At 36.9% G+C, this 27,711-nt stretch overlaps 1 protein-coding gene and 1 non-coding gene across 2 annotated transcripts in view; both read left to right on the top strand.

Annotated features, from left to right (window-relative positions):
• The window catches only part of LOC140166301 (PCNA-interacting partner-like), a 36,097-nt gene extending 13,308 nt beyond the window's left edge, over window positions 1-22,789 (top strand). The window contains exons 4-11 of the mRNA XM_072189718.1: window positions 13,528-13,815; window positions 14,939-15,103; window positions 15,880-16,044; window positions 17,414-17,568; window positions 18,413-18,581; window positions 20,073-20,248; window positions 20,786-20,855; window positions 21,809-22,789. Coding sequence (XP_072045819.1) covers window positions 13,528-13,815; window positions 14,939-15,103; window positions 15,880-16,044; window positions 17,414-17,568; window positions 18,413-18,581; window positions 20,073-20,248; window positions 20,786-20,855; window positions 21,809-22,354 — 1,734 coding nt within the window. The 3' untranslated portion in view covers window positions 22,355-22,789. The remainder of the gene's footprint in view (window positions 1-13,527; window positions 13,816-14,938; window positions 15,104-15,879; window positions 16,045-17,413; window positions 17,569-18,412; window positions 18,582-20,072; window positions 20,249-20,785; window positions 20,856-21,808) is intronic.
• Trnav-cac (transfer RNA valine (anticodon CAC)) lies at window positions 14,078-14,150 on the top strand. Its single transcript has one exon. It is a non-coding gene; the product is annotated as a tRNA-Val (tRNA).
• Window positions 22,790-27,711: the final 4,922 nt, after the last annotated feature.

The raw sequence follows: 27,711 nt of genomic DNA, 5'->3' as shown, positions 1-27,711 counted from the left end.
TTTTTATTTTTTTTTTGTATGGAACATGTTTGTTGCATTATTTAAGGAGGAGCGCCCTAAAGCGTTTACACAGCAAATGCAATTAAAGGGGTATTATTTGATTTTTAAATAATTTATTTATTTCAATTTTTTTCGTTGGTATACTGATAGCCCTTTTAGAACATGGGGTGTCATAATGGATTAAGAGTGTCATGGTGGGTTAAGGGGGTTAGGGTGGGAAACACAGGCATAGATATTCGTGTTTGGTCAAACACAACTGTGCCATCTAGTTCTCCTTCTCCTTCTTCTCACGCTTCATATTAACAGGACTATCTCCAAAACTACAAGGGCCCCATATCTCATATTTGGCACACTTAATGGCCCTACCCCATAGATGTGCCTTTTGCCCATTTTGGCCCCATAGGTCAAAGGTCACGGGCCCCAGAGGCCCAAATGTAAAAATACAAAGCATGCCGTTTCTCATCAAATAAAGCAGCCTCAGGGCCCTGAGTTGGTGCACTGATAGCCCCAGGAGTACTCTATATTTACATGTATACATGAGCCCCATATGTCATATATTATGGGCCCCAGGGCCCCAAATGTTAAAAAAAAAAAGGGGCAACAGGTTAGCTGTGAAACTACAAGGGCACTAGGGCTGATATGTGGCACACGTATGGGCCCGAACTTTTAGATATGCATTTGACCAATTATGGCCCCAGATTTTTAAGGCTAGGGGCCCAGAGGCCCAAATGTTAAAACAAAGGGCCGGCCGTTTCTCAGCAAATAAAGTAGCTACAGGGCTCAGATTTGGTACACAGATAGGTTTTCAGTGTAGGGTGATGGAACAGCCATTAAAGGACACTCCGTTTTGGGATTAAAGGGGTATTCAGATTTTTGATTTTTTTTTTGATTTTTTTGTATGGAACATGTTTGTTGCATTATTTAAGGAGGAGCGCCCTCAAGCGCCACACAGCAAATGCAATTAAAGGGCTATTATTTGATTTTTAATTAATTATAATTTTTTTGTTGGTATACTGATAGCCCTTTTAGAATATGGGGTGTCAGTGGGTGTTAGGGTGATGGAACAGCCATTAAAGGACACTCCGTTTTGGGATTAAAGGGTATTCAGATTTTTTATTTATTTTTATTTATTTTTGTATGGAACATGTTTGTTGCATTATTTAAGGAAGAGCGCCCTCAAGCGTTTACACAGCAAATGCAATTAAAGGGGTATTATTTGATTTTTAATTTATTTATTTATTTCAATTTTTTCCGTTGGTATACTGATAGCCCTTTTAGAACATGGGGTGTCATGATGGATTAAGAGTGTCATGGTGGGTTAAGGGGGTTAGGGTGGGAAACACAGGCATAGATATTCGTGTTTGGTCAAACACAACTGTGCCATCTAGTTCTTCTTCTTCTTCTTCTCCTTCTTCTTCTCCTTCTCCTGACCCTTCATATTAACAGGGCTATCTCCAAAAGTACAAGGGCCCCAGGGCTCATATTTGGCACACTTAATGGCCCTACCCCATAGATGTGCCTTTTGCCCATTTTGGCCCCATAGGTCAAAGGTCACGGGCCCCAGGGGCCCAAATGTAAAAATACAAAGCATGCCGTTTCTCATCAAATAAAGCAGCCTCAGGGCCCTGAGTTGGTGCACTGATAGCCCCAGGAGTACTCTATATTTACATGTATACATCAGCCCCATATGTCATATATTATGGGCCCCAGGGCCCCAAATGTTAAAAAAAGGGGCAACAGTTTGACAAGGTTAGCTGTGAAACTACAAGGGCACAAGGGCTCATATGTGGCACACGTATGGGCCCGAACTTGTAGATATGCATTTTACCAATTATGGCCCCAGATTTTTAAGGCTAGGGGCCCAGAGGCCCAAATGTTAAAACAAAGGGCCGGCCGTTTCTCAGCAAATAAAGTAGCTACAGGGCTCAGATTTGGTACACAGATAGGTTTTCAGTATAGGGTGATGGAACAGCCATTAAAGGGACACTCCGTTTTGGGATTAAAGGGGTATTCAGATTTTTGATTTTTTTTTTTTTGATTTTCTTTTTGTATGGAACATGTTTGTTGCATTATTTAAGGAGGAGCGCCCTCAAGCGTTTACACAGCAAATGCAATTAAAGGGCTATTATTTGATTTTTAATTAATTAATTAATTTTAATTTTTTTGTTGGTATACTGATAGCCCTTTTAGAATATGGGGTGTCAGTGGGTGTTAGGGTGATGGAACAGCCATTAAAGGGACACTCCGTTTTGGGATTAAAGGGGTATTCGGATTTTTTATTTTTTCTTTTTTTCTTTTTTTTTTTTTTCTATGGAACGTGTTTGTTGCATTATTTAAGGAGGAGCGCCCTCAAGCGTTTACACAGCAAATGCAATTAAAGGGCTATTATTTGATTTTTAATTAATTTATTTATTTTAATTTTTTTTTGGTATACTGATAGCCCTTTTAGAATATGGGGTGTCAGTGGGTGTTAGGGTGATGGAACAGCCATTAAAGGACACTCCGTTTTGGGATTAAAGGGGTATTCAGATTTTTTGATTTTTTTTTTGTATGGAACATGTTTGTTGCATTATTTAAGGAGGAGCGCCTCAAGCGTTTACACAGCAAATGCAATTAAAGGGTATTATTTGATTTTTAATTTATTTATTTATTTCAATTTTTTTCGTTGGTATACTGATAGCCCTTTTAGAATATGGGGTGTCATGATGGATTAAGAGTGTCATGGTGGGTTAAGAGGGTTAGGGTGGAAAACACAGGCATAGATATTCGTGTTTGGTCAAACACAACTGTGCCATCTAGTTCTTCTTCTTCTCCTTCTTCTTCTCCTTCTCACGCTTCATATTAACAGGGCTAGCTCCAAAACTACAAGGGCCCCAGGGCTCATACTTGGCACACTTAATGGCCCCACCCCAAAGATGTGCCTTTTAGAGGTCAAGGTCATGTCAAGGTCGTCTAAGTATATATTGTTGGATTGTCATCATATTTGGTGAATGTGATCACAATCGAATGCCAAAAAGGGTCAAGGTCATGTCAAGGTCATCCGACTATAGTTTCTTGGATTATCATCAAACTTTGTGGATGAGATCTCCATTGAGTGCCAATTATGGTCAAGGTCATGTCAAGGTCATCAGAGCAAAAATTGTTGGATTGTCATCAAACTTGGTTGATGAGATCACCATCGAATGAAAAAAATGGTCAAGGTCATATCAAGGTCATCCGAGTATAGATTATTGAATTGCCACCAAACTTGGTACATGGGATCATCATCGAATGCCAAAAATGGTCAAGGTCATGTCAAGGTCATCAGAGCAAAGATTATTGGATTGCCACCAATCTTGGTACATGGGATCATAATCGAATGCGAAAAATGGTCAAGGTCATGTCAAGGTCATCAGAGTAAAGATTGTTAGATTGTAACCAAACTTGGTGAATGAGATCACAATCGAGCGCCAATATTGGTCAAGGTCATGTCAAGGTCATCCGAGTTAGATTGTTGGATTGTCACCAAACTTAGTGCATGGCACCACCATCGAATGCCAAAAATGGATAAGGTCATGTCAAGGTCATCAGAGTTAAGATTGTTGGATTGTAACCAAACTTGGTGGATGATATCACCATTGAGTTTATAATGGTCAAGGTCATGTCAAGGTCATTGGGGGTTAGGGTGGGAATCACAGGCATATATATTCGTGTTTGCTCAAACACAACAGTGCCATCTAGTCCTTCTTCTTCTTCTTCTCCTTCTCCTTCTCACGCTTCATATTAACAGGGCTATCTCCAAAACTACAAGGGCCACAGGGCTCATATTTGGCACACATAGTGGCCCTACCCGTAGATGTGCCTTTTGCCCATTTCGCCCCATAGGTCAAAGGTCACGGGCCCCAGGGGCCCAAATGTAAAAATACAAAGCATGCCGCTTTCTCATCAAATAAAGCAGCCTCAGGGCCCTGAGTTGGTGCACTGATAGCCCCAGGAGTACTCTATATTTACATGTATACATGAGCCCCATATGTCATATATTATGGGCCCCAGGGCCCCAAATGTTAAAAAAAGGGGCAACAGTTTGACAAGGTTAACTGTGAAACTACAAGGGCACTAGGGCTCATATGTGGCACACGTATGGGCCCGAACTTGTAGATATGCATTTTACCAATTATGGCCCCAGATTTTTAAGGCTAGGGGCCCAGAGGCCCAAATGTTAAAACAAAGGGCCGGCCGTTTCTCAGCAAATAAAGTAGCTACAGGGATCAGATTTGGTACACAGATAGGTTTTCAGTATATGGTGATGGAACAGCCATTAAAGGGACACTCCGTTTTGGGATTAAAGGGGTATTCAGATTTTTTGATTTTTTTTTGATTATTTTTTTTTTTTTTTTGAACGTGTTTGTTGCATTATTTAAGGAGGTAGCGCACTCAAGCATTTACACAGCAAATGCAATTAAAGGGCTATTATTTGATTTTTAATTAATTAATTAATTTTAATTTTTTTTTGGTATACTGATAGCCCTTTTAGAATATGGGGTGTCAGTGGGTGTTAGGGTGATGGAACAGCCATTAAAGGGATACTCCGTTTTGGGATTAAAGGGGTATTCAGATTTTTTTTTTTTTTTTTTTTAGTTTTTTTTTGTATGGAACATGTTTGTTGCATTATTTAAGGAGGAGCGCCTCAAGCGTTTACACAGCAAATGCAATTAAAGGGTTATTATTTGATTTTTAATTAATTTATTTATTTCAATTTTTTTCGTTGGTATACTGATAGCCCTTTTAGAACATGGGGTGTCATAATGGATTAAGAGTGTCATGGTGGGTTAAGGGGGTTAGGGTGGGAAACACAGGCATAGATATTCGTGTTTGGTCAAACACAACTGTGCCATCTAGTTTCTTTCCTCTTTCTTCTTTCTTCTTTCTCACAATTTGCTACTACTGCCACATGCTTGATCGGATTTGGACCAAACTCAGTCACAAGCAGTATTGGGTAGCTGGCTACAAAAGTTATGGGTTGTTTAACGTCAGAGGTCATCCAAGAGGTCACAGGGGTCAAAAAAGGTCATTTTAACCGAAAATGCTCCGATTGAGCTGAAATTTAAATGCAATGATCCTTATGACATTCTAAACATGTTTAAAATATTTAAAAAAAATTTTAAGGTCATTAAGGGGCCATAAAGGGGTCAAAGGTCAAGTTTTTTCAAAATGCTCCAATTGAGCTGAAATGTAAATGCAATGATCCTTATGACATTCTAAACATTTTAAAAACATTTTAAAATTCATTTAAGGTTATTAAGGGGGTCATAAAGGGGTCAAAGGTCAAGTGTTCCAAAATGCTCCAATTGAGCTGAAATTTAAATGCAATGATCCTTATGACATTCTAAACATGTTCAAAATATTTTGAAATTCATTTAAGGTCATTAAGGGGCAATAAGGGGGTCAAAGGTCAAGTTTTCAAAATGTTTCAATTGAGCTGAAATTTAAATGCAATGATCCTTATGACATTCTTTACATGTTAAAAATGTTTTTAAATTCATTTAAGGTCAATAAGGGGCCATACAGAGGTCAAAGATCAAGTTTTCAAAATGCCAGCTTTCCACGATCAATGTATATTGAAATGGCAATTAATGAAACAGTCTTATTAAAATTAGTCTTATCTATATCTAGCACAGTATTGCTGCTTGATCAGATCGTCACAATCATCCGCCTAACTTACCTTGTGCCCTTGCAAAGGGCACAGTTGCTCTAGTTAAGTTAGGCGTGCAGCCTAACTTATTTCTTTCTTGTGCTTTCTTTCTTTAAGTTAGGCGTGCAGCCTAACTTATTTCTTTCGTAAGTTAGGCGGGCAGCCTAACTTATTTCTTTCTTGCCATTTCTTTCTTTAAGTTAGGCGTGCAGCCTAACTTATTTTTTCTTGCCATTTCTTTCTTTCCTCTTCTTCTTCTTTCTCACAATTTGCTACTACTCCCACATCCTTGATCGGATTTCGACCAAACTCAGTCACAAGCAGTATTGGGTAGCTGGCTACAAAAGTTATGGATTTGTTTAACGTCCGAGGTCATCCAGGGGTCACAGGGTCAAATAAGGTCATTTTAACCGAAAATGCTCCGATTGAGCTGAAATTTAAATGCAATGATCCTTATGACATTCTAACCATGTTTAAAACATGTTTAAATTTATTTAAGGTCATTAAGGGGCCATAAAGGGGTCAAAGGTCAAGTTTTTCAAAATGCTCCAATTGAGCTGAAATTTAAATGCAATGATCCTTATGACATTCTAAACATTTAAAAAAATATAAGATTCATTTAATGTCATTAAGGGGTCATAAAGGGGTCAAAGGTCAAGTTTTTAAAATGCTCCAATTGAGCTGAAATTTATATGCAATGATCCTTATGACATTCTAAACATTTTAAAAACATTTTAAGATTTATTTAAGGTCATTAAGGGGTCATGAAGGGGTCAAAGGTCAAGTTTTCCAAAATGCCCTGATTGAGCTGAAATTTAAATGCAATTAGCCTTATGACATTCTAAACATGTTGAAAATATTTTAAAATTCATTTCAGGTCATTAAGGGGCAATAAAGGGGTCAAAGGTCAAGTTTTCAAAATGCTTCAATTGAGCTGAAATTTAAATGCAATGATCCTTATGACATTCTTAACATGTTTTAAATATTTTGAAATTCATTTAAGGTCATTAAGGGGCCAAAGGTCAAGTTTTCAAAATACCAGCTTTCCACGATCAAGGTATATTAAAATGGCAATTAATGAAACAGTCTTATTAAAATTAATACTATGCAGCACAGTAGGCCTATTGCTGCTTTATCAGATCGTCACAATCATCCGCCTAACTTACCTCGTGCCCTTGGAAAGGGCACAGTTGCTCTAGTCTTTCTTTCTTTCTTCTTTCTTCTCACAATTTGCTACTACTTCCACATCCTTGATTGGATTTCGACCAAACTCAGTCACAAGCAGTATTGGGTAGCTGGCTACAAAAGTTATGGGTTGTTTAACGTCAGAGGTCATCCAAGGGGTCACAGGGGTCAAAAAGGTCATGTTAACCGAAAATACTCCAATTGAGCTGAAATTTATATGCAATGATCCTTATGACATTCTAAACATGCTTAAAATATTTTAATATTCATTTAAGGTCATTAAGGGGTCATAAAGGGGTCAAAGGTCAAGATTTTCAAAATGCTCCAATTGAGCTGAAATTTAAACGCAATGATCCTTATGACATTCTAAACATTTAAGAAATATTTTAAAATTCATTTAAGGTCATAAAGGGGTCAAAGGTCAAGTTTTTCAAAATGCTCCAATTGAGCTGAAATTTAAATGATATGATCCTTATGACATTCTAAACATGTTTGTAAACATTTTAGAAATATTTTAAAATTCATTTAAGGTCATAAAGGGGTCAAAGGTCAAGATTTTCAAAATGCTCCAATTGAGCTGAAATTTAAACGCAATGATCCTTATGACATTCTAAACATTTTAGAAATATTTTAAAATTCATTTAAGGTCATAAAGGGGTCAAAGGTCAAGTTTTTCAAAATGCTTCAATTGAGGTGAAATTTAAATGCAATGATCCTTATGACATTCTTAACATGTTTTTAATATTTTAAAAATCATTTAAGGTCATGAAGGGGGCCATACAGAGATCAAAGGTCAAGTTTTCAAAATGGCAGCTTTCCACGATCAATGTGTATTAAAATGGCAATTAATTAAACAGTCTTATTAAAATTGATCTTATTCAGCACAGTATTGCTGCTTTATCAGATCGTCACAATCATCCGCCTAACTTACCTCGTGCCCTTGCAAAGGGCACAGTTGCTCTAGTTGTGCTTTCTTTCTTTAAGTTAGGCGGGCAGCCTAACTTATTTCTTTCTTGCCATTTCTTTCTTTCTTTCTTCTTTCTCACAATTTGCTACTACTTCCACATCCTTGATCGGATTTCGACCAAACTCAGTCACAAGCAGTATTGGGTAGCTGGCTACAAAAGTTATGGGTTGTTTAACGTCAGAGGTCATCTAAGGGGTCACAGGGGTCAAAAAAGGTCATTTTAATCGAAAATGCTCTGATTGAGCTGAAATATAAATGCAATGATCCTTATGACATTCTAAACATGTTTAAAATATTTTAAAAATTATTTAAGGTCATTAAGGGGTCATTAAGGGGTCAAAGGTCAATGTAATGAAACAGTCTTATTAAAATTAATACTATCCAGCACCCAGCACAGTATTGCTGCTTGATCAGATCGTCACAATCATCCGCCTAACTTACCTCGTGCCCTTGCAAAGGGCACAGTTGCTCTAGTTAAGTTAGGCGGGCAGCCTAACTTATTTCTTTCTTTGCGTTTCTTTCTTTCTTTCTTTCTTTCTTCTTTCTCACAATTTGCTTCTTCTGCCACATCCTTGATCGGATTTCGACCAAACTCAGTCAGAAGCAGTATTGGGTAGATGGCTACAAAAGTTATGGGGGTTTTCAACGTCGAAGGTCATCCAGGGGTCACAAAAGGTCATTTAACTGAAAAATGCTCCAATTGAGCTGAAATTTTAATACAATGATGCTTATGACTTTCTAAACATGTTAAAAATATTTTGATATCCATTTAAGGTCATTAAGGGGCCATAAAGGGGTCAAAGGTCAAGTTTTTCAAAATGCTCCAATTGAGCTGAAATTTAAATGCAATGATCCTTATGACATTCTAAACATTTGAAAAAATATTTTAAAATCCAATTAAGGTCATTAAGGGTCATAAAGGGGTCAAAGGTCAAGTTTTTCAAAATGCTCCAATTGAGCTGAAATTTATATGCAATGATACTTATGATGTTCTGAACATTTTAAAAACATTTTAAGATTCATTTAAGGTTATTAGGAGCATTAAAGGGGTCGAAGGTCAAATTTTCAAAATGCTTCAATTGAGCTGAAATTTAAATGCAATGATCCTTATCTTATCCAGCACAGTATTGCTGCTTCATCAGATCGTCACAATCATCAGCCTAACTTACCTCGTGCCCTTGCAAAGGGCACAGTTGCTCTAGTTCTTTCTTTCTTTCTTTCTTCTTTCTCACAATTTGCTTCTTCTGCCACATCCTTGATCGGATTTCGACCAAACTCGGTCACAAGCAGTATTGGGTAGCTGGCTACAAAAGTTATGTGTTGTTTAACGTCAGAGGTCATCCAAGGGGTCACAGGGGTCAAAAAAAAGGTCATTTTAACCGAAAATGCTCCGATTGAGCTGAAATTTAAATGCAATGATCCTTATGACATTCTAAACATGTTTCAAATATTTTAAAATTTATTTAATATCATTAAGGGGCCCATAAAGGGGTCAAAGGTCAAGTTTATCAAAATGCTCCAATTGAGCTGAAATTTAAATGCAATGATCCTTATGACATTTGAAACATTTAAAAATATATTTTAAAATTCATTTAAGGTCATTAAGGGGTCATAAAGGGGTCAAAGGTCAAGTTTTTAAAAATGCTCCAATTGAGCTGAAATTTCAATGCAATGGTCCTTATGACATTCTTAACATTTTAAAAACATTTTAAAATGCATTTAAGGTCATTAAGGGGTCATAAAGGGGTCAAAGGTCAAGTGTTCCAAAATGCTCCAATTGAGCTGAAATTTTATTATTATTATTATTATTATTATTATTCATGGTTTATTCAAACACACTCGCAGCTAAAAGCTGAATTGCTGTGAAGCTCACATATAAAAATATACAATATACAACATGCAATAAATATGATATTAAAGAACAAAATTGTAACACACATTAGACCGAATGGGCCAAACTCCCTCTCCGCAACCAAATCCCAAGGTGGAAAAATTTGAATGCAATGATCCTTATGACATTCTAAACATGTTGAAAATATTTTAAAATTCATTTAAGGTCATTAAGGGGCAATAAAGGGGTCAAAGGTCAAGTTTTCAAAATGCTTCAATTGAGCTGAAATTTAAATGCAATGATCCTTATGACATTCTTAAGATGTTTTAAATATTTTAAAATTCATTTAAGGTCATTAAGGGGGCATACAGAGGTCAAAGGTCAAGTTAATACTATCCAGCACAGTGTTGCTGCTTGATCAGATCGTCACAGTCATCCGCCTAAAAGGGCACAGTTGCTCTAGTTCTTTCTTTCTTTCTTTCTTCTTTCTCACAATTTGCTTCTTCTGCCACATCCTTGATCGGATTTCGACCAAACTCGGTCACAAGCAGTATTGGGTAGCTGGCTACAAAAGTTATGTGTTGTTTAACGTCAGAGGTCATCCAAGGGGTCACAGGGGTCAAAAAGGTCATTTTAACCGAAAATGCTCCGATTGAGCTGAAATTTAAATGCAATGATCCTTATGACATTCTAAACATGTTTCAAATATTTTAAAATTTATTTAATATCATTAAGGGGCCCATAAAGGGGTCAAAGGTCAAGTTTATCAAAATGCTCCAATTGAGCTGAAATTTAAATGCAATGATCCTTATGACATTTGAAACATTTAAAAAATATTTTAAAATTCATTTAAGGTCATTAAGGGGTCATAAAGGGGTCAAAGGTCAAGTTTTTAAAAATGCTCCAATTGAGCTGAAATTTCAATGCAATGGTCCTTATGACATTCTTAACATTTTAAAAACATTTTAAAATGCATTTAAGGTCATTAAGGGGTCATAAAGGGGTCAAAGGTCAAGTGTTCCAAAATGCTCCAATTGAGCTGAAATTTGAATGCAATGATCCTTAAGTTAGGCGGGCAGCCTAACTTATTTCTTTCTTGTCGTTTCTTTCTTTCTTCTCACAATTTGCTACTACTTCCACATCCTTGATCGGATTTCGACCAAACTCAGTCACAAGCAGTATTGGGTGGCTGGCTACAAAAGTTATGGGTTGTTTAACGTCAGAGGTCATCCAAGGGGTCACAGGGGTCAAAAAGGTCATTTTAACCGAAAATGCTCGATTGAGCTGAAATTTAAATGCAAAGATCCTTAGGACATTCTAAACATGTTAAAAATATTCTAAAATTCATTTGAGGTCATTAAGGGGCAGTAAAGGGGTCAAAGGTCAAGTTTTCAAAATGCTTCAATTGAGCTGAAATTTAAATGCAATTATCCTTATGACATTCTAAACATGTTAAAAATATTCTAAAATTCATTTGAGGTCATTAAGGGGCAATAAAGGGGTCAAAGGTCAAGTTTTCAAAATGCTTCAATTGACCTGAAATTTAAATGCAATGATACTTATGATATTCTAAACATGTTTAAAATATTTTAAAATTCATTTGAGGTCATTAAGGGGCAGTAAAGGGGTCAAAGGTCAAGTTTTCAAAATGCTTCAATTGAGCTGAAATTTAATGCAATGATCCTTATGACATTCTTAACATGTTTTAAATATTTTAAAATTCATTTAAGGTCATTAAGGGGGTCATCCAGAGGTCAAAGGTCAAGTTTTCAAAATGCAAGCTTTCCACGAACAAGGTATATTAAAACCGCAATTAATATTAAAATTAATACTATCCAGCACAAAGTATTGCTTTCAAGATCAGATCGTCACAGTCATCCGCCTAACTTACCTCGTGCCCTTGCAAAGGGCACAGTTGCTCTAGTTTCTTCTTTCTTTCTTCTTCTTCTCACAATTTGCTACTACTTCCACATCCTGGATCGGATTTCGACCAAACTCGGTCACAAGCAGTATTGGGTAGCTGGCTACAAACATCATGGGTTGTTTAACGTCAGAGGTCATCCAAGGGGTCACAGGGGTCAAAAAAGGTCATTTTAATCGAAAATGCTCCGATTGAGCTGAAATTTAAATGCAATGATCCTTATGACATTCTAAACATGTTTAAAATATTTAAAAAATTTATTTAAGGTCATTAAGGGGCCCATAAAGGGGTCAAAGGTCAAGTTTTTCAAAATGCTCCAATTGAGCTTAAATTTAAATGCAATGATCCTTATGATATTTGAAACATTAAAAAAATATTTTGAAATTCATTTAAGGTCATTAAGGGGTAATAAAGGGGTCAAAGGTCAAGTTTTTAAAAATGTTCCAATTGAGCTGAAATTTCAATGCAATGATCCTTATGACATTCTAAACATTTTAAAACATTTTAAAATTCATTTTAGGTCATTAAGGGGTCATAAAGGGGTCAAAGGTCAAGTGTTCCAAAATGCTCCAATTGAGCTGAAATTTGAATGCAATGATCCTTATGACATTTTCAACATGTTGAAAATATTTCAAAATTCATTTAAGGTCATTAAGGGGCAATAAAGGGGTCAAAGGTCAAGTTTTCAAAATGCTTCAATTGAGCTGAAATTTGAATGCAATGATCCTTATGACATTCTTAACATGTTTTAAATATTTTTAAATTCATTTCAGGTCATTAAGGGGCCATACAGAGGTCACAGGTCAAGTTTTCAAAATGCCAGCTTTCCACGATTAAGGTTTATCAAAACGGCAATTAATGAAACAATCTTATTAAAATTAATACTATCCAACACAGCACTGAGTGTTGCTGCTTGATCAGATCATCACAGTCATCCGCCTAACTTACCTCGTGCCCTTGCAAAGGGCACAGTTGCTCTAGTTTACATTTTCTTTCTTTAAATTTATACTAACCACTGTTTTATATGATGTCCCATCGATGCCAAAAAAAAAAAATCAAAAATCAAAAATCAAAAAAAAATTTCCCCAAAAAAAATTCCAAAAAAAAATGATGAAGCCCCGCTTGTCATCAAAGTAACAGGTGTAAGTCAGTTCTCCTGTATAGAACTGGCCAAGTGGGGCTTCATGTTTAATGAAATGTACAATTTAGAAATGAAAATGTAACATGGGCTCTCTAAATTTTAATGTTGTGAAAATATCATGCTTTTATACAATACATGTAAATAGTCTTATCCCTTATCCCAAAATTCAAATTTGTCAATGGTGTGTTTCCTTCCCTTTACAAAAACGGAATATACAATTATTACAAAAGCCCCAAGTCTTTCAAAATTGAATGAGGGTGGGCTTCATTCAATCTCCGCTGTTCTTGTTAAATCTCTTTCAATTCATTATGTCGGTTAGCCGCAGTAGTCTCATGAAGTCATTTTAAGTTGAAACTTTCGAAAAAATCTGTGTAATTCTAATTTTAGTGTATGCCATGCTGTTTTAAGGGATCAGAAAATGGGAAATAGAGTAGAAAAAACACATATCCTACACCTTTTCTATTCAATTAAAATCCTAGTTCTTCTTCATGGGATTGTTCTCTACAATGTGCATTTATTCGCCTTTGTACCTTACTTTAATATTTTGCATTGTTCATTATTTTCTTGCTTGTTTAATTATTGTCATTTGCCTTATGTTAAAAAGAGCATCTACTAGATCACGAAACATCTAAAAAAAGTTTTTTGTCCGTAACAATTAGTAAGTTTTAAGTGGGTTCACGGTTGGACAAGTTTAGAACTGTCAACGTAGAACTCGCTAAAAACGTTTTTGTTATGAACTCCAGCCCTGTCGTAAAAACCTACCTCCAATTTTGTTAATCTTTTGTCCTTTTGTTTTGTTTATCATACACAGAAGTTTGATGACTTTGACGTGGATGCCAGTGAAGTGTTGCAGCTTGTGCATCAACTAAACAACCATAAAATGAACCCCTCATCTAGCCCTGCAGCTTTCACAACCACACAATCCACATTTGAGTCCGTCCAAGAGCTTTATAGCAAATTTTGTAAAAGATGTAACATGGTAGATATTCTGGATGTCTTCCATAGAGTCAAGGCTTGGTTTGGTGATGCTAGTCAAGATGACGATATGAGGAAGAAATGCTTGTATGTCTTTTTACGGTGGCCAAGGAATGACTTGGAGGTAGAGTAAATATCCATTTTTGTTTCACTAAAATCCTTTGACCCAGTTTGGGTCAAAGCTTCAAATAGTAGTACAGGCGTACATGTAGGTACTTGTGCACCAGCAGTGGGGCAAAATAGATGGGCCCCAAAAGCCATTCTCATGCCTGAATTGATTATTGTTGTCAGGCCGTTATTAGCTCGTATAAAAACAGGGAAAATCTGTTCCAACTGACCAGCGGGGAACCAAAGGATGGATCCAAAAACAGGGAAAATATGACACCGGCATGGTGGCCTAGTGGTTAGAGCGTCCGCCTCACGATCGGGAGGTCGCGGGTTCGAATCCCGGCCGCGCCATACCAAATGCTTTAAAAATGGTACCTACTGCCTTCTTGCCAGGTGTTCGGCATTGAAAGAATGGAGTAGGGAAAGTTAAACACATGGCTACCAGTGGACTAACCCCCTGCTGTAGCTTTTCTGCTTGCAGACATGTGGCCTAGGGTTATGAAACGGAGATAGGCGCTGCCCAATGGGCCGAAAGGCTTGGGAAGGATTTAACTTTAACTTTTAAAATATGACACAGCATCCAATGGGGGAGTAACACAAGACATAAAACAAAGTTAAAAACCCGACATTTCGAAAAGACAAAACTTTTCTTTCTCAAGGGATAAAATAAGAGATATAGTGGAGACCAGCTCTGATAAAAAAAAAAAAGTATATCAGCTCGTAGTCACATTTTTTTCAATAATTGTGTTGGCATAGTAAGTTACTTCTGTAATTAGTGATATGTAGGGCTAGAAATTTGTGTGAATCAAGCTTGATTCTTATAAAGTTCTTATGTTTGCACAACAAATATTGCAAACAAATAGTCATTGCAATAATCAAGTTTCTCGCACTGTGCTACAAAATTCTTCCCCTGATGTAAAAAGTTGGTTTAATTCTATTTTTAGTTTCTGATGCGATCATTTTGATGCTCAAAATATAAAATCAAAGCATTAACATTTGACATTAGGGACAGATCCAAAAGGATCATCTCTGAATGGCTCTGTATACAACTGAAACTTTTATAAACTTGCATTGGAGAATAAACAATTGAGAGTTTAGAGCAATTATAACCTTGTCCTCATATTCCTACCCCTCTGTAGGTGGAGATTGTGAAGCTGCTCAGTACTACCAGAAGCTACCATCAAATTAACATAGACAATACAGATGGCAATAATCATGTGAGATGTGAAGAAAATGTACTTGATACACTGGCTCCAAAAAAGTGTGAATTGGCACCATCGCAGTCTTCCTCATCTGCATCAGAGGTAAATTTTGATCTTTATATGATGTGAGCAATGAAAATGAGTTTGATATCGGTCAGATTCTTATTTTGACTTGTCAGACATAATTGATTTGTATACACTGAAAACACTGCAATCTACATCACCAGGGATGTAGCTGTGGTTGCGGGCGGCAGAGCCCGGCACTCAGATTTAGAGCTCACCACTGCCTATCAAGCAATGTATGTGAAATAGGGACTGTCTTTTGGAATTTACCTGAGAGCAGTAGAGAGCGATTGTTCTTGCTCTCCTCAAAAGGCAGGCCCTGCAAGCACAGTATGCAAAACATAGCTATGCGTGGCTCATTTCAAAATGCCATTGTGATTGTATTGTAAAAAGGGTCGATCCTTCATGTAAGTGAAGCCTAACTCTAACAGTAACCCTAACCCTAATTTCGTGTAAAATTACATCAAAGAATTTACCGCAAAAAGTCAACCGGTCAATGCAAGACAGTAAGACACACAGCAAATAAATGGACATTGGACAACTACCTGTTTCTCCCTAGAATTTTAAGCTGGCTCAATGCATCACTCAAACCCTGTCCAGGGTTCGAATTCCCTTGGTTGGGCAGACATCACACAAGGGGAAAAGCCGCATGGGTGCGCTTCTGCAAAGGGGACAATGTTCCCGGATGTCCGACCGAGTGAATACTTATCACTACCATCACATACGAGCACATGTGCCTTAAATACCAATTTAGCTAACTTGACTTATCCAACAAAGGTATAAACTTTTTATTACACATGTTTGTTTTTTTACAGGTACTAGCCAGGCAATTATTTATGTCATACCTAACACTACTAGTCAACTCAAGTGATGAGATATCATTAGCACGATGCTTGAGTCTAACAATGGATGAGTTGAACCATGATGGCTTCACAGCACTCAAAAATGAAGCTAGGGCTAAGAATATGCCCATGTTCCAGGTCAGTACTTCTAATGTTTTGAGGGATCAGGGCAACACTACCTATCTCCATTTTGGCAATTTTTAGAAAATTGCATTTTAACAGAGGTGTAAGTCTTCCGGAAATTCCCGAATTCCGGAAATGTTGCCAAAATTTAAAAAAATTCGAAATGTAAAAAAAATTTAAAATTTTTTTTTTTTTAATTTTTTTTTTTTTTTTACATTTCCGGGATTGGATGATGATAATTCGTCATAAAAAGAGCAGAAAAAAAAAAAAAAATTTGAGGGGGGTGATACCCTGCAGCCTATTCCCCGGACAAGCCCGTGCACTTCCGGAAATTTGGCGAGGTGCTCGCCTTTGGCTCGCATGTTTTTCAGGGAGTGGATCGTTACCTCGCTTACACCTCTGTTTTAAGAATTCTAGCCTCTTTGTAAGGCTGTTTCACTGGTCTATTGGAGTTTGAAATTGACATAGTTTTTGTTGTCACTGAAAAGCACATTATTTTCTGACAATTTTGGAACCAAAATCTTATTTTCGTCAAAAATGGAGACCAGGCAGTGTTGCACTGAGCCTGTGGTTGTTCTTGAACTTCTATCTAGAACCAAACAGGATTGATAGATACTTTTCATCTACAGATCTGACATTAATGCAGTGTGCACGTTAAAGAACGCCACAGGCTATTCGAAAAGAGCAGGGAATCATCCCGGTACTGTTGACTGTACTTCAAAAATACACTCATCGTCTCTAGGTTCCAGAGTAAAAATAAGTACAGCTTGTCTGTACACAGTGCGATAATACTCATACATGTGAGGGAGGCACTAATACGGAAGAAGAAGAACAGGGCTGGCGCAGCAGACAATTACTGGATGCCATAGCTCACCTTTATACCAGTTGTGTAGCTGGGATTTTTACCTGGGATTGGGATATTCCAAATTTCATGAGAAAGACTCATAGAAACACCATATTAGTCTTCAAAGATTTGTTTCAGGTTTGGTAGATGAGAGGGACCAAATAATAGTCATTGTGTATACCAATTTAACATAACCCTAACCAGAAAGTAATAGTGACAGCATATTGGTGAGTCGAGGATGTACGTTGGGCAATTCCAGTTGAAATCCAAACACCCCCTATGGAAGACATACATTTTTGTAACCTTAATTATGCAACAGGGGGCACAATTTTCAGGTAACCCCATTTGAAATTCACACTCCCTGTGTGAGAGATTAAGATCATGTCCATAGGGGGTGTATGGATTTCAACTGGAATAGCCCATTAATGGTATCTATTGCTGTATCTATACGGTGACATTAATATCAGCTTAATATTTGTTGTACTTAAAATATTACAAAATATTCGGCAATAATCCATCTATATGTATCTGTATATGCAGACGGCAGTTTCATATGTAACTCAAATTCGGCTTGGAGGCCAGAGTTACAGACCCAAGTCCGATTCTCCTCTAGCACCTCACATCAAAGGTCTAAGTGAATTTGTCACTGCTGTACAGAAGCTACAGACATTGGTAGAGGAGGTTCCTGATACAAGGTATGCAATCAATAAATCGCTTCATGAAATCCATGCTTATTGATCTGCCTAACTGGATTTTTGTATATAATATGTGACTTGTTCTGACAAAACAAGGAACAAGTCACATTTTTTACATTTCATGATTTGAATAAAAATGTAAGCATAGACAATACACTTTAAAATTATACAAAAATTATATACATAGCATCAATATTTTTGAAGATCTGGATAATTTTGTAAATGGTACCTTGATATTTTTGCCAAATTGCTGTATATTCTGAGTAATGGGTCAATTAGTTTCCTGCCGTACACTGGATTGAATAGGGATTATCATAGTTGAACTCTTATTTATTGATTAAATAACCCTCTTTTTAACAAGTACTTTCAAGGATTTTAAAGTCCACTTAGTCCCACAGTTAAATACCATGAAAGTAAGAATTCCAAAATTTCATTTTTTATGGGAATGTCACCTTTAAAGGCCTATAACTCAAAAATATATCTGGCGACTTGTTCCGAGTTTTGTTGGAGCTGGTCACATATTTGTCATGAAATGTGGTGTGAGACATGGTCAAACTCAATCAATTATGATTGATTCACCTGAAGATGGATTTCAAAACATTTTGTTCACTCTCTATCCAGGAGTGATAGCTTGGAACCTTGCCTTATTATATTCAGTACAAGTACATAGAGGGTAACATCAATCAATGCGTGCTACATACAAAGTTCTCAAACTATTTTTTTGATGGAGTAAACTGAAACTGCATGTATTTCATTCTCCTTTTGTAAGCTAATTTTGTGATACATTCTTTACAATTCATTTTGTAATTCAAAACAAAGCGCTACTTTTTTTCTCTTGATATAGAACTGCTGTAATGAAGGTGATCAGCTCCGTCCGCAGCTCCCTGTGCCAATGCAAAGTTCAAACCTTAAGAAAGACTAGCATAGATACAGTTGCTGAGAAGTTAAAGAAAGAAATGGGTGCTCTTATGGGAGTATGGAAAGGACCACTTCAGGAAAGCCCTCCTAGAAAGGTATGTGTAATGTTAAACATGTTTTGTTCTATCAAAGTAAAAAGTAAGGTTTATTTCAAACTCTAATGGTGACCCACAGGTCAAATTGCTAAACAGACACAATGCAGTTTGAAGGCAGCAGCTTTTAAAATCAGGGGCAATATTGCAACATCGAAACAAACAACTATAGAAACATCCAACCCCACCCCACCGCCGTAGGCAATGAGGATAAAGTGCCTTGCCCAAGGACACAACACTTGCCCAAGGACACAACACTTTGACACAAGTGGGGCTCAAACTCGCATCCTATGGATTATGAGTCGAGCACCTTATCCTTATTGGGCACACATCCCAGGGGGGTCACTCATATATAAAAGTTGTAAGCATGCGTGTGAATGCACTTCAGAAAAGCACCCTTAACAAGGACAACCATTGTGTCTTCAAAATGACCCTTAACAAGGATAATGGTTTGTTAACATACCCTTAACAAGGACAAAGTTACAAGTGGATTAAATCCAACCCTTCAAGGATGCATGATCAATTTTGAAGAAAAAAGTAGGCTAAAAGACATCAACTGTCAAGGTTTCTTATTTCCTTTATTATTATACTCTAATTGGATACTTCCTAACTGGATTTGATAGGCTTAGGCCTACTCAGTTATCATTATTCAACATAATTATCGCCTGCATTATTAGGGTAGTATATTTTATTATGACGATTGTAGGGGTAGGAATGTGATTAGATTTAACTACCCTTAGCACGGACACATGGTGTCAAAAATGACACCCTTATTTGCTATATTCAATGATTTTGAGACCCTTAACACGGGCCCGTGCGGGCCCGTGTTGCAGTAGAAAAAACCACCCATATTCCGTGTTTTTGTTCACACGCATGCTTACAACTTTTTATATCAGTGGCCCCCCTGGGGCACACATCTATTAGACTTGTCTCCCATAATAGTTTTGGGGTAAAGAAGTTTGACAGCTGTAATATTTTGCAGATTTCCTTACAAATTAAGCGTACTCCTAACCATTCAGAGCATATAATTTTGCACAAGGTCGATATGCATGCGCTTGACGTTGTACACATATACGCGATGGTGAATGCTTAAAAGGAACTTTCAATGTCGCCAGTCTTCAGGAAATTTCCTGATTTCAGGAAATTTTACTTTGATGATCCTGTACAAAGGTAAGGGCAAAGTACATTTTTCAGGAAATTTTTTGACAACACTGACTGGCATCTCTGAACTTTGCAAAAAATTATAAAGAAAAAGGAGATGTAATGGACTGATGTTACTGTAGTGGGATTTCTTTGAACCATTTACAATAAAGATTTAAACATTACTTTTCTTTGCACTACATGCATAGACATGAGAAGCATACAAGCAAGTATAAAATAAAAATCCTTACCTCTTTCCCCTCTTTCCCCATCTTACCTCTTTCCCCATCACCAGTGTATTTATCTAAATAACATTTGGATCTTTGATGCAAAGTGGAATCATTGTTCTTATAGATTGATGGCGGTCAAGGCCGTATCGTGTATGGTTTGAAGACAATCCGAGTGCTTCAAGGTGTTCTTGACCGAGAGGCTGGCCGTGTAATGACCAACAAACCTATCCAGGCATTGACCGATGGATTCACCAGCCAGAAGACCCCTATGAGAATACCATCTCTACTATCTCAATTCAGGTATGTCAGAATATCATTTTGTCAGCTCTCTTACAATGAAATCATACATGTGTGTACTTATTTCAAAAACAGATTTAGTATCATCTCTGCTATCTCAATTGAAATGCCAGGTAACATCGAGCGAGGGGTGAGGTTCCTAAGAGTTTTAAAATGAGTTCCTATACTCTGATCAGCTCGTAATAGGTGGGATTCATAACACTGTGGATTGATATAGAATGACGTTATTGACGTATACACAGGTGGGCGCAACACCTACACGTATTGCGTGACTGATGAACGCTTTTGTGAATTTAAGCAGGCGTAAGTTGTTGGGACCTTAATGACTCGTGCAGTAACAAAAAGCAAATAATTCTCCCCTATTACGAGCCGATCTTAGGATAGGTGAAATGGGTTCCTAGGGAAATGTGGATATGGATATATGTGACTGTGAAGGTTACCAGTCATTTTAAAAGTGCCTACATGTACTTTGTTCCAAAAAGAATTTATGCAAACCTGACCCAGTCATACACTTAACGTGACTTTTCTTTTCTATTGTAGATCACCAGAGGTAATAGACCCATCATCTCCAGAATACCAGACACTGAGAAGCAGACTCTTCAGCCAGAAGGTGAGACTATAATAATTGTATATTTTTTAGGGTCTGTGATTGTAATATCAGAGGTGTCAACCCTCCCTCTTCTAGAGGAGGCTCCCTATTTTTTTTTTTTAATTGTCCATTTTGACACCCAAATTTGGCAACCTCCCTATTTCTGACAAGTTATGTACCATTGAAGTTGCATGTAATTTTAAAAACCTCCCTATTGTTTTGTTTGAATCCTCCCTATTTTCTGGATGTTAATGTTGGCATCTCTGTAATATGCTGTAAATTACTTTTCAATATAAATTCAAACTCAATTAGAACACAATGTTTCATATTGTATTACTGTAAAAAAGTGGAAATTTTTACGGAACATTAATTTTTTTCACAATTTTTGCGCTCAGTACAGCTCCTGCAAAAATAAATGCATTCTTATGTATTGTCTTCAAAAGAAAACTTAAAATTGGGAATTTAAAAACAAGCAAGGTAATTAAATTGGGGAAAATTACATTAAAAAAACTACCACTTTACACAACCTACAACTACATGAACAGAAACAAATTTGACGTGATCTTATCCAAGCAGACCAATTCAGGGTGGTAATTATGAAATTGAGATATAGGCAAAAATGTGGAGGAAAAAAACCATTAATCATTATAAATTCTAAAACTTTCACAACCACTTATGCTATATGTAAGTCTTTAAGCAATAGCATTCTTAGATATTGGGCAAGTTGGTAAAGATAATAACTCAATTTTCAAAATTGCCAGCCTTATTTGACTTGGTTGGACAAGATTGTGTCGGTTATGTACATTTTGTTACAGAGAAAACAATATGTTCCATTATGTTAGCGGTAGGAAATAGGGATTTCAGAATTCAATAAATTTCTATAAATCAATCAGCTCAGATAAATAGGCTTATTGGTAATGTGTTACAGGATTCAAACTGACTTGTGAATTTTACTTTTCTCCCATGATAAATAGGATGCAACACCCGCAGGTCCAAAACGATATCAATCTGACATGACATGGGCAAAACCAGCAGTTGCCACCAGCAACGACAACAACGATGACATTGAATTCTTCATCAGCCCTGCACAGAGGCAACGTAAACCAGCGAGCAAGGGCAGCAGTCTCTGGGCAGTATCTCCTGAAGGCGGGAGTTATCGCAGTCGTCTCATATCACCCAACAACGACGGAGTCACAAACCATGGCTCGTCTTCTAACCATCTGTCAACAGGCAATAACTTTGATTGTTCAGATACACCTAAAAAAGGGAAGACTGTATCCAGAAATCTTCCCAAAGCTTCAACTCTTGATCAAGAAAACTTAGTAGATGAAGAGGTGTCATCATGTAGATTGGTAGAAAAGAGTAAAAATAGAAAACCAAAAAGAACACTTGATACTGATGGTGCCTCAAGCTCTCAGGCTAGTAAGAAAGCAAAGAAAACAAGTAAAGTGACCAAGAAGAAGAAAGTGGTACCTCTTGGTAAAGGGCAGAAGACACTCAATCAGTTTTTCAGGGTTTGAAATGTAAAGAAACTGCAATTGATAATTTATTATAGCCTACTATAAGTATTTTTTTCCAACAGCGCTTGTATTCATTATTTGTGTTTGTGTAAATATTCTATCTGTTAAGTTCAACTAAATTTTACAATCATGATTGGGCCTATCAATACAATAAATCGACTGCTCAGTGCCAGAAGTGGGTAAGGGAAATAGGTGCCCTGTGAACATTAGGCAATTTACATGCAGTATATTGTACTCATCTACACATGGCAGCTATTGCACTTACCCACTTCTGGCACTGATGAGCAGTCAAAATGTTTATCTCTGTGTCACAGGGGTTCTCAGACTTTCTTTTGAATGCAATCCAGGCATTTTTGAAAGTGCAACCACTCGCTGGCCATTTTAGGGTCGAGACCTACCCGTTTGGAACTCTTGCTCTGTCATCTTCAGCTGTTATCAATACAAATGGAGCCAACTAGATCATATGAGCTATGCCCATCTTAACATTTAAATCAAATGAAAGTTGTACTGCAGATGACTGTGCCTTTTCAAACTTGTGGTTGATGACCCCAGTGTATTCTCTGATTTTATTGAATCAACCTCTGTAATATTTAGGTAAATTTTGCTTTTTTATAGCAAGATCAATTGAGAATTTCATGTTTTACTTGCAAATTACCTATTCATGTGAGACCACAAGAGGCATGGAAGCTGCTGTAAAAGTCAATATTTTCGCGAGAAGATATTTTCGCGATTTTGAAGATTTTGTCAATTGCGCGAGAATTAAATTTCGCGGTTTTGATATTGATACAATAGAAACCTAATGCAAAAGGTTATTTTCGCGAGTTTTTATTTTCGCGGTTTTATGTCCATTCACGAAAATAAAAACCTCGCGAAAATTTCTACTTTTACAGTAGGAGTTTTAATCAGTGTTGGTACTGGTAGGGACCTATTTTTTCCCCAAACCACCATGTGAAATGTTGCTAATATAATATGTTCTACTGTTCTTGTATGCAACAATAATGATTGCTTGTGTATTGTATTCAATTGTGTAAACAAATAATGTAAAGCTTTTGTAAATTGTAAATATTATATCATATTATTGTGCACTGCTTTTGTTTCTGTGTTTTCTTTCTTTCTTAATAATTGTATATGTTATTTGGGTTTTTTACCATGTTGAAAAAGAATGTAAAGAACTTTCTCAGCAAACACAAATATGTTAGAATGTTTTTAAAAAAGGATATCCAACTAAACTTTGTTGAAACATTTTTATATTTTAAATGTTAGGATACTGAACAAGATCATAACAAGTTTTAAAACATTTTTAAATCAGAAGTCAAAATGTTACTGCACGTAAAATATATAAATCCAAAATATTTCAAAAGAAAATGTCTTGTAAGCAGGGTTGTCACTTCACCAGTCGGTGCTGGTCACAGTAGTAACCAGTACTAAGGCTGACTAACTTGTACTCAAGGCAATATGAGAATATGAGGGCTTGCCAACTGGCATTGAAATAAAGAAATTGTACTTATTTCAAAACTGCTGAAAAATGATCCATGACACATTTTGGACAAATAACATGAAAATTTAGCTGGTACTAAATTCAGTCTGGAGACAACCCTGCTTGCATTTAGAAAACATTTTTGTAAACATTTTGTGGTGATATTTGAAAATATTCTTAAAATGTTTTATTATAACCCACCATTTCAGGCAAGCTTTTGATCCATACAAAAATTGTGGGTTTGTGATCAAGAAAGATGTTACTGAATCTATGCTTGTTGAATTAGACCTATAGTGCAGCACCATAACAATTTATGATTGAAAAGGGGCTTCTGTATTTTTATATTTCAAAGTATTGGGCTATTCCAGTTGAAATTCATAAACCCCATATGAAAACACATGACCTTAATCTCACACACAGGGGGTGTAGATTTCAAATGGAGTCGCCCATTCAGGTGTCAATTTGATATTTAAACTCCCTGTGTTGAAGATTAAGGTCATGTCTTCCTAAGGGCTATATGGATTGAATTGGAATACCTCATTACATCCTGTTTCCTGTATAGACCTTTTTCTCAGACGTCAATCAATCAATATTGGGTCCAGCATTCGAGTCATCCGCACCCAAACGCATATACCGCGCCGGCGCACGCGATCAACTTTGCGTGACGTTAAGCGTCTTGCACGAGATTGCCAGCTCGCAGTACGCGTTTAGTTCGTCACGCCATAAAAAGTGAACAAAATTGTAAAACAAAACAAAGATTGATTTTCAAATAGCATCACAGTTTTTCCATATCTTTTGTATTTTGTGGTATCAAAACAAAGGTAACCAGTATTAATTACCCCTTAGACATTATTATTGTGTGGCACCTGAAGTGAAAGATGACAAAACCGATGAGAAAATACGCAATATTTGGTGTTTTCACATAGCGGGCATGTGTGGAACGCACATGTTGTTTGTTTACATCTGAGACCCCAATATCGATCAAGTGACGTCACGAGAAAAAGGTCTATAAGCACAAGATTATTTCAATACGCTTTATAAAAGCTCTTTTTAACCAGAATGAAATTAAAGTGAAGTTAACTTACGAATAGTTGATGATATATTTTTACATGTATTACTGTATAAGTGGTAATTTTCGCGAGGGTTTTATTTTCGCGAATTTCGCGATTAGAGCTCCAACCGCTGAAAATAACACCTCGCTGAATGTATGCAATAATGTATTACAAGTATAGTGAAGGACTGGGCAATCGCGAAAATAACATTCGCGAAAATGTGTCTCTCACTCCAAATCGCGAAAATAACAGTACGCGAAAATTACCACTTATACAGTATAAACTATGTTATGGTCCTAGTTGACAATATTGCAGAAATAAATAATTTGAATTTCTTGTGACATATACAGTACATGTATTTCTTTGTCAACTTTGTTGCAGCCTAATTTTGTGTATGTATTTGCGCTTGCCATGCATCGCCATTGCTAAGCCAGTAGCCTTAGGCAAAATTTGATCCTTATTAGTCGTCACTTGCATGTAGGGTATGTTAGCACAGCACACAGTGCAGGATTTACTACTGGGCATTCATAACCTCATTAATAAATGCGATGTGTGCGATCCAATTACATTTAGTTATTTGTAAAAACATGAACGCAAATCAAGGCCATTAATATCTCGCAATTGACCGCAAAATGCGTAATTGTTGAAAAGTAAATATTAGTAACCTCCGCGAGCACCGTATTGTGCGTCGAACAAACTGCGCGCTCACTGGCTGCCGTATTTGGGTTGTGCGCTACCATATTTGCACAGATTGTGATACGCACTTATGTTATTGGTCATCCTGTTTTAGCCTGATCGATTTTTGGAAAGGGAAGATGTAAAAATCATCTATTTTTACAAACTTTTGAGCAAAATTTCATGTTATTTTGTACAGTGAAGATATCAAAGTGACGGTTATGAATGAGGTTAATAACTTTCAATCGCTATTATGTCGGGCATTGTGAAAAATCTAAACATTTTGCTTTGGACGTCGGAATATCTTCGGTTCCAAAAGCAAAATGTTTAGATTTTTCACAATGCCCTCCAAACAACCGATGCACAGTTATTAACCTCTAACCTTGGACCTGGTTCCAGGGGCCACGATCTAGGGGAGCCAACATTTTGAAAGGAAAATAAATAGTACTGAAAACAGATTTTAACAAAAAAGTTGGAATAAGTTGTAATGTGCATCTTCCTGGGCATTTTCAGGCCACATTGTCCTAATTAGGCTAATTTTGTCCCTTGAAATTTATATTGCTTTTTTTCATGTGCGCACTTGTCTCTGCAAAGTGAGGATTTAAGGTTCATACTCTAGCAACTTGAAGCAAGATTTTTTAAACTTAAGTTACAGTGTGGTCATGGTAGGATTTTATCCGGCCCTGTTAGCACACACACACTTGTTTTGTTTTTATTAGATTTTTGGCTTGGTAAAAAAATAAATAGTGGGCAGATTTGAGATGTAATTCTTTTCTACATTGATCAAGGGACAATTTGATACCAAAGCCTAAACTATAGTTGATCAGTTTGTAATCGACTTGTATTGTTAGGCTTTTACCACTACATCGAAAAATAGACCCACATAGTTGACCTGTCTGGACTATATTATGCATGCATGTTGACAAAGTATAGAACTTGAATTAATAATTTGTATTTGTGTTACCTCTGTTGAGATGTCAGAAGATAACTCTCGAAATTAAATATATTGATATTAATCTGTGATGTTATAAGGCCCGCCGATTGTGAGCTGATCAAACTGTAGGAACAATTCAATTCACATACGTATATCAGTGGCGTACCGTGGCCGCTCCCAATTTTTTTTTTTCCGGTCGTTTGAAAAAGTGAAGAGCAAAACAAAAAAAACGGATTGTAAGCGCTAGCGCCCTAAAAGCAACACATTTTGATGTATAGTACAATTTTTTCAAAATTTTTATACTTATCATAATTTTGTCCGCCTCTTTTTTTTTTACTAATTCTTTTTGCCGCCTTCTTCTTCTTCCGCTGCCCTTCTTCTTCCGCCGCCCTTCATTTTGACCGCCCCTACTTTTACCTGGCGCCCCAAAGCCCCCCAAAAAAATACACCCATGTATATTGTGATATGCTGTAATAAAGGGGAGCAGCCCAATAGTCTGTAGTATTTAGTCCAAAATGGTTTTAGTTAGTTTTTAGGGAATTTTAGGTTAGGGCAGGGTCAGATTTCAACAGTGGCACTGTGCCAGTACCAGTAGATTTTTGCATTGGGTCAGACCAATGAAGACCAGAAGGGGGGGGGGGGGTGGGGCTCGAATATGAAAGGAACATCCCTGTACCTACCAAAGAATAACTCAGGGGTCTATTAGGTGTAGGATTTATTTTAAAAAATAGGTGATCATTCAGTGAGGAACCTTTTAAAAAGAGGTCATTTGGCATGGTCATTGGGTGGATTTTTGATGTTCTTCAAACAAGTCTAATTTTTCAATTTTATTTTAGTCCAAAATTAAAGTGAATGTATTCGAGAAGCATGCAAAGTTTTGCTATTTTGGCCCAAACCATTGTGTTTTTAGCGATAAAAGAAGAACTGATGAAAAGGGGGTCATTGGGTGTAGCTTTCAAGCATTATATTGGCATTGGGTGTAATCTTTTGAAAAAGAAGTTTCAAATGACAGGCACATGCAAGTAACTAGATGTTTGCCCTCCCCGTCCCCAAAACACCAAGGTTTTAATATGTGCATGAGCAGTCATAGCTAATGTAGGCGAAGGGCTAGGGGGAAAAGTGGGAAGCTACTCCCTGTAAGAAGTCTTGCCCCCCCCCCCATTGGATGCTGGCTGCCCTGATGATATTTTTTTAATGGGCCTTTTATACTTTTTTACCC

This window comes from Amphiura filiformis, chromosome 12 (assembly GCF_039555335.1).
Source record: "Amphiura filiformis chromosome 12, Afil_fr2py, whole genome shotgun sequence".
In the NCBI taxonomy this organism is placed as follows: domain Eukaryota; kingdom Metazoa; phylum Echinodermata; class Ophiuroidea; order Amphilepidida; family Amphiuridae; genus Amphiura; species Amphiura filiformis.
The sequence above is the reverse complement of the archived record's forward strand: the minus strand, read 5'-3'. Positions and strand labels throughout refer to the sequence as shown.